Genomic DNA, 10,835 nt, shown 5'->3' on the forward strand with positions numbered 1-10,835 from the left:
TGTGTGTGTGTGTGTGTGTGTGTGTGTGTTTGATAACGAGATGAAAGAGAGAACTATGAGGGAAACCTCATTACCAGATCGATGTCTGTTGCCATGCCTACTCCATTACACAATCAAAACTACAATATGGAAGAAATATGTACAAGAAAACGGAATCAATTCCGTACCCGGTTACCTGTGAGCAACTGCTCTTTCTGGTATCAAATGCCCTAGAACTCTTAACAGACCGCAGCAATTACTCATTGTGATTCAACTGCCTCATTTGCTTTTACATATTTCCTTAGGAGTCTCTGGAAAGCAAACCTCACACTGAGCAAATTCTTCTGATAAAATTAGTTACATTGAACAGACCTTTTGACGGCTCTTGGTTTACATTTAAGACACTTCCTGTTATTTAGCCCAATTGTAATTTGACGTGAACAGTATTTACAAGTTGTAGATTATTGACCCTTGTGTTGACTTTGGGTCAAATTTGACCCATTTTCAAAGTTTCTGTATCAAAAATATGGGTTTCTTTTTAAAGGTGCTCTAAACAATATACCTCCCACCCCCAAATCCTTCTTGTCGGTTATTGGCTGGAACGCTGGAAAACTGTTTGTGTATGCTTCGTGGTGCAGGTGAGTTTGTTTTTGTTGCCAGTTGTAGACCCTGACCTGTCTACAGAGACCGTGTTTTTTTACAGGAGGGACAGGCAGCTAGAAGATAGTGAGATGTTTTTTACAGTGTGTTCTGGGGACATGCAGCTAGCAGATAGTGAGATGTTTTTTACAGTGTGTTCTGGGGACATGCAGCTAGAAGATAGTGAGATGTTTTTTACAGTGTGTTCTGGGGACATGCAGCTAGCAGATAGTGAGATGTTTTTTACAGTGTGTTCTGGGGACATGCAGCTAGAAGATAGTAAGATGTTTTTTACAGTATGTTCTGGGGACATGCAGCTAGCAGATAGTGAGATGTTTTTTACAGTGTGTTATGGGGCTAGGCAGCTAGCAGATTGTGAGGAGATGTTTTTTACAGTGTGTTCAGGGGACATGCATGTAGCAGATTGTGAGGAGATGTTTTTTACAGTGTGTTCAGGGGACAGGCAGCTAGCAGATAGTGACAACTGCTGTAGCCTAAAACCCACATGACATTGCTTAGAGCACCTTTAACTACCTAGTTTTGATTACCCGGCTTCACAAGTACAACAAAATATCAGATATCCACTGTAATTGAATTTTAGGGTGTTTTATTTCTTTTTTTTGCATTTGAAAAAAAATGGAAATGTTTCTATGTATCCTGACTAAACGTGACCCTTCTGTGATAATCCTCCATTTAACATTAGCCTTAATAAATCATATTTTTTTCTTTTTGTAACTCAAGTATATTTCCTACAAATGGTTTATAGACTATGGATTCCAAAAAAAAGCACCAAAAACATTAAAATGTCACAAAAAGTGTAGATTTTCAGTTTTTAACCAGCAAGTGCATGGTGGAATGGAAGACAACACAAGGGTTAAACCACTTTAAATGTGATGATGGGATGGCATTAACATGTTCTTCCGAAGACAAGTAAAAACATGCCGTTTTATTTTGAAAACCATACGACTTTATTTCATGACATCCTGCCACAGACCAGCCAAACGGTAAAATGTGAACGTTTTCATCGACACATTAAAGTTAGAAAAAAAAAAAGGTTAAAAAGAGAAAAACATGAGATCGCAGTCAAAGACCCATTTCATGTCTCCGCTCTGACGACGTGTCCTCTTTACTGTCCACCCCGTCCTGGGCATTTGTTTCCTCTCTCTCTCTCCTTATCTTTCTTTCATATTATTCTCTTCCTTTCTGTGTCTGTTTTTCCTCAACGATGGCCGGGGCAGGGGCCAGTCGGCTGTTTCATCACCAACTTCAGCATCCACAATTTACTTCCGTGCTCTTCTGCAATTGGCCGTTGGTTACCATGGCGGTGACATTGGCTGTGGGTTCTGGAGGTAGGACATCACAACTGCAGAGATGGACAGCCTGGGGACAACACAGAGAACGGGAACATCACGTTAAAAGTTTGCAATCTTAGTTTCATAGCCAAACTAAAAACATCTTGCTACCTTCATCTAATGAATTTCCTGCTCAGAATTATATCCATAAATGTTGGAGAAATTAATTAAATCTCAATTAAAAATGTAATTTAAGTCCTTTTTTTGCAGTTACATTTTTACTGTTAAGTATATGAACAAACTGAAAAAACAGGCAACATTCTGAGACAGCCTGAATCTGGAGAATAAAAACTTTCACAATATGGGGCTGGCACCTATGCATCTTAGCAGAAGCCTTTATCGAGGTGTTGACAGAACGGTTTTGCTACCTTGGAATTTGGAGTTTGCATTTTTGCGGGCCATGAGCACCTTCGGTTGTGTGACATTTTGAAATGACTTTTTACTTATTGCCTATTATGCAAAAAACATAGATTGTATATGTATTGAGTATTAACGGTGTATGGCAAAAACACACTCCAGTTCTCTTTTAATTATTCAACGACATATTTTGCTGACATGTTGGCATATTATTAAACTGAGTGAATGAGCATGGTCTGATTAGCACCAACGCAGGTATGAAGAATGTATCCCTGAGCCAGGAGAAGCCACTGAGGGGGTAATTCACCTCAACGTGAACGAAGTCCTGATTACCCCAATAACATCGGTGCCCTCCACAGCTCTTTCATCCTGTAGAGACACTCACCTTTGTTTAATAACACAGGGATACTTACATCATCTCTTGGCTTTCGACAAATGTCCTAAAACTGGCCTTGAACCAGCTTCTGTGCTCACGAGGCGGGTGGATTAACGTCATCGTCTGACATTGATTGCTGAGCCAAACATTTTGCGTTGCTAGACTACGAGTGCATCAAGCTGGTCTTTAATACAACCTCATCTTGACGATGGACCAGAAGGTTTTTCTCCCCTTATTGCTAATCTGTCCGCGAGGCCTGGACAAGTGCCCTACTGTAGTACTCTTTTAGAAGCAAATGGGAACGTGGCACCGCTGGAGGTCACACAGTTAAAAGCTTTTGGACATAAGCGTTGGCTCAGCTCAAGTCTCAGTAGCAGACAGAAGCGAGACAAACCCTGCGGATTCAAAGAGGATTTATAATAAGGCTTTAAGGTAAACACATGGTCCCTGTAATTTGCCCTTTACTCTGCAACAGAGCACTAGAGGCTGACAGGGGAATTGATTGTTGCTTCTATACAGAGCCCACAAAAAAAAAAAAAACGTCATATTCCGATCATGTGACTGCTGCCCCCCCCAAGAAAAAATCCTGTCCTGCAAAATCCTGAGAGAAAGACTCGCAAATCCCGTCCCGTTCCCTATTGTACACCTTCTTGTTTAAAGTTACCAGACTAAGTTGCCCCCCACCCCCTCCCTTCTCAAGGTCAATGCCTAACCTGAACCAATCGGGTTGCTGTGTAAGGCAGGATTGCCTAGAAGTTGCACGGGATCCATAATAACGCTGCGCAGTGATGGCACAAGATATAGGTAGTTCAGCAGATAAGGACCATATATATATATATACACACATACACACATACATAAATACACACATACACTGTATATACACAGTGGGGAGAATAAGTATTTAATATATACACAGTATACTACTGATTCAGTATACTTACATGAAGCTGCTCATCATCTGTTTAGTGTCCTCTGAGCTTCTTGAGTTTGCAAAGCTGATGAAAGAGCAGTAGACTGCGATCCAGGCACACCACTTCAGCTGAAAGGCACACAACATGAAGGTTAGCTGCACAAGCCTGTAAGACCACAATGTGGATCTATACAGCGTATCAGATTACAGACAGTATTAACAAAGATGAACCAGGCTGAGCAGTTGAAGTTTACTTTGAAGATGGATGAACACAGGAGAGAGCTCAACAATAGCATAGTTGAGAAATGGCACTGAATGAATGAGTACACAATAGAGCCTGACCGATAACGGATTTTTAAGGTCGATACCAATACGAATATTGGGTTATTTAAAAAACTGATAGTCACGATATATCAGCCAATATATACAGTATGTTTTTTTTAAATCCAGAAATGCGGTACAAAACATAAACAGATTTCCCTAACATAAGGTTTTTGTAATTCTTTATGAGTTCTCATTAAAATATTATGATGATAATTTGTTTAATTGTCACAACACAACATATTAAAAGGTCTGATAAATTAAATGTATAAAAATACTTAAAATATGAAACTTAAAGTCCTTGAAACAAAAACAGATCAACAAAAAAAATAAATCAGTGTTGCCAAAAGGGACATTGTAGAGCGCCCTCTGGTGGACAGACTATGCAACAACGCTCGTAACATGGCTGACGGTCCGTTTTTATTTTTGTTAGATATTAATTTATCAGAATCATTTATTTGTCATTACGGATGATTCTGAGGGATGAATATTAAAAATATATATATATATATATAATTATTTGGCCATTTTAGATGCCATTAGCAATAGATTGGGAAACGCCTAATATCGGGCACTAATATCGGCCCACCAATATATCGGTTGGGCTCTGGTACATGATGCCCTTAAATTTAAAGTGGTTTTTGTTTGGAAAGATGAATGCATCCTGGCCAGTATATGAAGACACACGTGGTGTATCACCCAAACACAATTCCCGAACAGGCTAACAGCACTTCAAGGAAAAAGTTATTCTGCAGGCAAAGAGTGGCTCTGCTTCTTCTTCGTAGGTGCCTAATATCCATACAGTATTTTGTTAGGTACTGCCATTATTTTGTACACCCCCATTAAAACATCTACTTCTTTTGATTGCATTGTTAGTAGTTGGACTGGGAGGCCATATGAGTCTGCTGCTGCCCTGTCTTTGTTAATGTGTCCTTAGTGCTGAAATTCAAAATCTGCCCTTCATCTAAAAAGGTCAGTTTACCTTTAATCTTCTAAATGGAACAATTGGGCTGAACCAAGGACTACCATTCAGGGGCAATACCCCTTTAGTTTGAACGCGCACACACACAAGGTATGTGAGTGTGTGTGTATAGGTTACCTTGAGCATCAGTCCACACATGCTGAAGATCATGCCGAGCAGGTTCATGTAGTCCGGTGTGGGGTCCTCCAGCGTGGGATTGGATTCTGTGCTGGGAGGCTTGTACCTGCAACATCAAAACAAAATTTATAGTACATAAAAAAATTAAATTAAAGGTACCCTGGCACACATATTTCATTACTTGTGGTAATGTCTGAAGTTCTACCATGGACCCTGTAAAAGATTTTATGGAAGAAATGCCTTGGTTACCTTGTTTCAAGCCATTCCAGTGTGTTAGAGAAAGCTTGCAGGAAGACTCGGCTTGATTTCTGCCAGTTGTTATTAATATTCAACGAGCTAAGCTGATTGATTCTGATTGGCTAATAGCTAGCCAGTGAGAGCCTGGCTATCAGCATCTTTTACCCAGCGCAACTGGGCGAGCTCATGAACAGTAATGAGCTCAAGCAACATGATGTCAGACTGACAAGCTTTTGTAATTGGCCTGATTTCTCTTATTTCCTTTCAGCGGCTAGAGCTGACAGAGGAGACAGCAGCTCATTTTCACAATCACGACTTAACACAAACACATATGGGTCTAACATATTTCAAAAATGCAATTAAAACCGGTTTTGTGTGGCAGGGCACCTTTGACTAAAACACAATGTAACAAGCATTTATTTAAGATCCACTGGTTATATGTTACTGTTATTACAATACCACATTACATCCACATCCCCAAACCAGAGGCATTACTCTCCTGCTATAACTGCCCTCACGTTTCCCAAAGACCACCAGATATTGAATCCTGGCTGCAGGAATTAACTGCCATTCAGCCAAAAAAAAGCATTAGTGAGGTCCAACACCGATGTTGGGAGATAAGCCAAGGTGTCACTGTCACAGCTGGCCTTCCCGTTCATCCCAAAGGAGTTGGATGAGTCTGCAGTCAGGGCTCTATGCAGGCCAGGTCAGAGCCTTCATTGTGAACCTGACTTTGTCCAAGTGGTGGGCCTTGCATAGCCACACTGAAACAGGAAAAGGACTTCACTAAAGTGTTTGGAAGCATACTCGAGTCTAATCTTTGTTTCTGTAAAGGTTCCAGAAAGACAGTCACTGGTTACCTTTCGTGGCCAGTGTTTTCACACAAACACCAACATAATCAGTGGTAACTAACTGGAAAAAGCCCGAGGAAACGACTCGTTAACCGACCGTTAAGAGCAAAAGGCATGGGCAAACAGCAAGGACACACAGAAGGAAAACGACCCATGAGCTACAATAGGAGCTGTTTAGCGACGAAGTGTTAAATCAGTGACAGGCGGCTAGATATCAAGCAATTAGCATTATTGTGTGTGTGTTTAGTGGTGTATACACCCCCCAGTTAAATCAGCTAATCGCTAATCCATTTAAGGTATAAGATACCATTGTTAGCTACCATTAAACAAGCTAATACTGTTAGCTAATTCCATCAAGAACGACTTGTTTTTCTGTATGAAAGACTCACCTCAAAATCTTATTTTGTCTCCTCGGGTCTGCCATATTGTTGGTAGACATAATGTGTCACAATGCTCTCCTGGGGGGATGTATTATTAATAAAAAGTAGCTATCAATAAACTCAGGCGATCAAAACACAGCTGATCGGCCTTTTTTAATGAATGGAGAAGAAGGTGTAGTAATATCCGGTGCATTACAAAATAAAAGCGTAAAATGATCCGTAGGCAATATGGGAAACGGAAAGAGGGCTTTTAACTTTTATTTTGACAGGATTATAAGATCCCAGTATGCATTGCGCGCACTAGAAAACAGGAGGGGTAACATGAATGGTGGAAGCTTTTGATAGTTACAAACCAAACTGGGAAAAACATATTAATAAGGCATTATTATTATTATTATTATATTAGCTGCGCCAGGAATATCAACATGGCTCTCCCCTGAGATTGAACTCTGGTGAAACGGTTCAAGTAAGTTAAATTAGTAAGTAGCGCGGAAAAACTACTGTGACTCGAGTTGGAAATGACCAACGTTAGCTAACGTTAAAAATCGTAATGCTTCTGTCTAAATAACGTTTAAACTCGTAGACCGACATGTGTCCCGCAAACTTTCGCACTTTGGTAGCTTCCATTAGTTTTCTATAGGAATGCTAATAAAGTGCATTCACTTACATGTGACAAGAAATAATGCTAACCATGCTTATAGTTTGTGTAGCCACTATGTAAAGCTTTGTTGAAAAAGGGGAGTATAGAACTCCACCACTGTAATGAAGGGGAAGTTGTTAGTGTGGCTCACATGTCTGTGTGATGTTTTTTACCACCCCCCACCACACACACACACACACACACACACACACACAGGTGCTGTGATCATGGCGTTCCCTGAACCCAGACCTCAGGCTCCTCAGCTCCCTCGACATCTGCTCAGGACCATAGACTGTCAGCAAGGAGCTGTCAGGGCGGTTCGCTTCAACGGTAAGAGAGACAGCATCTGTCCTGATGTGGAAACTGTTGAGATATTGGCATAAGCAGCTTGCGAACAATCTGCTTTATTACCAAAGTTAGCTTATACTTACAGTTTATACTTTGGTGTATTTGGTGCATACAATAATCATATTACAAGGGAGTAAACAATAAAGCAAAATGCTGCTACACAACACACATACAGAACATGGATACACACCATACATACAGAACATGGATACACAACACACATACAGAACATGGATACACACCATACATACAGAACATGGATACACAACACACATACAGAACATGGATACACACCATACATACAGAACATGGATACACAACATACATACAGAACATGGATACACAACACACATACAGAACATGGATACACAACACACATACAGAACATGGATACACAACATACATACAGAACATGCATACACAACACACATACAGAACATGGATACACAACACACATACAGAACATGGATACACAACACACATACAGAACATGCATACACAACACACATACAGAATATGGATACACACCATACATACAGAACATGGATACACAACATACATACAGAACATGGATACACAACATACATACAGAACATGCATACACAACACACATACAGAACATGGATACACAACATACATACAGAACATGGATACACAACATACATACAGAACATGCATACACACCATACATACAGAACATGGATACACAACATACATACAGAACATGCATACACAACATACATACAGAACATGCACATACATAACATAAAGACAGAATATATATATGACAATACAAGATAGATACAATGGCTTTAATAAGTTTACACACCCATGCTAAAGTTGATTAAAAAGAGGAATAAAAAAAACATCTTCTGGAAATTGATCGTATTGCCTTAATTAAAAGAAATTAGAAAAATCCAACCTTTAAGGACAACAATTTTCTTTGTGAATGAATAATCTATTGTAAATAAATAAATGTTCTTCCTTAAAATACAGGGGCCATAAGTAAACATACCCCTATGTTTAATTGCCATAAAGGCAGGCAGATTTTTATTTTTAAAGGCCAGTTATTTCATGGATCAGGATACTATGCATGCTGACAAAGTTCCCTTGACCTTTGGAATTAAAATAACCCCACATCATCATACACCCTTCACCATGACATGAGTCACAATTCATCCATGAAATGTCATTATCTCCCACCTGCCCCTGTCTCATGTCTCCCCGCTTGGTCAGCTGATGGGAACTACCTGCTGTCCTGTGGCAGTGACAAATCTCTAAAGCTGTGGAGTGTGAGCCGAGGGACCCCGCTGAAGACTTACAGCGGCCATGGATACGAGGTCCTGGACGCCGATGGGTGAGATAATTGTCACAGCCTCCTCCACAGTGTGTCAGGAAGTGTGTAGGTCGGTAATATACTGTTAATAGTAAGGTATAAAAAGCATCCGATTTGGCAAGGTGCTGCAAATGGGGACGTGCCTTAAACCTGCTTTCCATATGAATTCCAGCAGAGGACGAAGAGTGCGGTTGCCAAAGGAGGTCGGTTTCTATAGAAGACTGTGAGAAAGTAACCCACTTCTCACTTGAGTCTCAATCGCTAGTTTTATGACTTCTGCAACACAGAAGAATAATTTCTTAATTTATGGTCTGGTTGATTTAAAATCGTCTATAAAGCAGGGGGTGTTTTAGGGCGAGACTATGATGGGAAGGCTAGTGAAAGTGTGTAACGCAACGCAACGTAACGTATTGTGTAAGCTGCTCCTCCCTCTCGTCTATAATCGTCACATCCGCAACCAGGAAGGCTGCGCCAGTAACTGCAAACTTGACCACGGATAGCAGATCTCCACAAACCAATGGGTGACGTCACACATGCTCTGTCCACTAATTTTACACCCAATGATAGTACAGCATCAAAATGTGAGATACATGAGTGTAGGTGGTAAACACATTAAATTGATTAGTTGTCAACTATTCATTAAATTGCCAAATATTTTGATAATCAATCAACTGGTTCTAGCCCAGCTTCTTAAATGTGAATATGTTCTAGTTTCTTCTCTCCTCTGTGACAGTAAACTAAATATCTTTAAGTTGTGGACAAAACAAGACATGTGAGGACATCATCTTTGGGCTTTGGGATACACTGATTGAAATGTTTTATTATTTTCTGACATTTTATAGAACAAACAGCTACTCGATTCATCGAGAAAATAATCGCCAGTGAAAACAATCGTTAGTTGCAGCTTTAAAAACCTGTGCTGTAGAGATCTTCTCCCCCTGTAAGAAGTAACAGTGTTTGTCTCTCACTGGCTCTTTCAACAGTTCCTATGACAACAGTCACCTTTGCTCGTGCAGCTCTGATAAGACTGTGATCCTGTGGGACGTCGCCACAGGCCAGGTCACCCGCAAACTCAGAGGCCACGCCGGGGTCAGTCCTGCTGTTTACAACCCTGTTCAACCCGATTCATGTGTGTTTATGTTTCACCTGTATAGTTCCACTTTGCTTGTTCTTTTGTGTCTCTGTACTTGTGATTTATTAGTTGTTTTTAATATCTCACTCAAATTTAATGTTTACAGAAAGTCAACTGTGTCCAGTTCAACGAGGAGGCAACTGTCATCTTGTCTGGTGAGTCTGTGAGAGATGTCAGAGTGAGGGGGCGGCCCATAGAAAGGCAGCTCGAGTAGGTGGGGGTATGGTGCCTTGCTCAAGAGCACCTTGGCAGTGCCCAGGAGGTGAACTGGCACCTCTCCAGCTACCAGTCCACCATACTTTGGTCTATATGGGCACTTGAACCAGTGACCCTGATTAACTGACTGACTGACTGATTGATTGTATGTGTGTGTCTGTGTGTGTGTGTGTGTTTTTTTTCTCTCTCCTCATCCAGGGTCTCTAGATGGGACGGTTCGGTGCTGGGACACCAGGTCCAGAAAATTCGACCCCATCCAGGTTCTAGACGAGGCTCGGGACAGCGTCAGCAGCCTGAAGGTGGCTCAACACGAGCTGCTTACCGGGTCAGGACATGAAACATAGTTTTTCTCACGAAAGCCATTATAAGTCATCTGCATGTTGAGGTTGATCTTAAAGTGCTCATATTATGCTATTTGGCCTTTTCCCTTTTCTTTATTGTGTTATATATCTTTTTTGTGCATGTTATACTGTAGTATACGTAGTGAAAAAGCCCCAAATCCATGCTAAAGGGACTCACCATCTCCAACAGAAAACCCTGTTTACAAACTCCAGCCTTTACTTCTGTTTTTGTAACACATGTTATAATCAGGGGTGCACATAACCTTTTCAGTGACTTACTCAGGTGAGTACCAGGAGATGGTGTTTGGTACTCACTCC

The 10,835-nt window shown here is 40.7% G+C and overlaps 2 protein-coding genes across 3 annotated transcripts in view; one reads left to right on the plus strand and one right to left on the minus strand.

Moving 5' to 3' along the window:
* Positions 1-1,568: 1,568 nt before the first annotated feature.
* wdr83os (WD repeat domain 83 opposite strand) lies at positions 1,569-6,783 on the minus strand. Its single transcript, XM_034856434.1, has 4 exons — positions 6,514-6,783; positions 5,037-5,142; positions 3,648-3,745; positions 1,569-1,998 (listed from the first exon to the last, which is right to left on the minus strand). The coding sequence occupies exons 1-4, from the start codon at positions 6,561-6,563 to the stop codon at positions 1,932-1,934; spliced, it is 321 nt and encodes a 106-aa protein (XP_034712325.1). The 5' UTR covers positions 6,564-6,783; the 3' UTR covers positions 1,569-1,931.
* A 17-nt stretch (positions 6,784-6,800) lies between these two features.
* The window catches only part of wdr83 (WD repeat domain containing 83), a 6,461-nt gene continuing 2,426 nt past the window's right edge, over positions 6,801-10,835 (plus strand). Inside the window, exons 1-6 of one of the 2 annotated variants that reach the window (XM_034901317.1) lie at positions 6,801-6,983; positions 7,361-7,474; positions 8,729-8,849; positions 9,812-9,917; positions 10,067-10,115; positions 10,375-10,501. In XM_034901317.1, coding sequence (XP_034757208.1) covers positions 7,372-7,474; positions 8,729-8,849; positions 9,812-9,917; positions 10,067-10,115; positions 10,375-10,501 — 506 coding nt within the window. In that variant the 5' untranslated portion in view covers positions 6,801-6,983; positions 7,361-7,371. The remainder of the gene's footprint in view (positions 6,984-7,360; positions 7,475-8,728; positions 8,850-9,811; positions 9,918-10,066; positions 10,116-10,374; positions 10,502-10,835) is intronic. The other variant, XM_034901325.1, reaches the window with a different exon arrangement.

This window comes from Etheostoma cragini, chromosome 2 (genome assembly GCF_013103735.1).
Source record: "Etheostoma cragini isolate CJK2018 chromosome 2, CSU_Ecrag_1.0, whole genome shotgun sequence".
Lineage (NCBI taxonomy): Eukaryota > Metazoa > Chordata > Actinopteri > Perciformes > Percidae > Etheostoma > Etheostoma cragini.

Coding starts and splice junctions, on each gene's coding strand:
- wdr83os (XM_034856434.1), bottom strand. CDS start 6,563: ATGTCTACCAACAATATGGCAGACCCGAGGAGACAAAATAAGATTTTG. Junction 5,143..6,513: donor AGACAAAATAAGATTTTGAG/GTGAGTCTTTCA, acceptor TTGATGTTGCAG/GTACAAGCCTCCCAGCACAG. Junction 1,999..3,647: donor CAGATGATGAGCAGCTTCAT/GTAAGTATACTG, acceptor TGTTGTCCCCAG/GCTGTCCATCTCTGCAGTTG.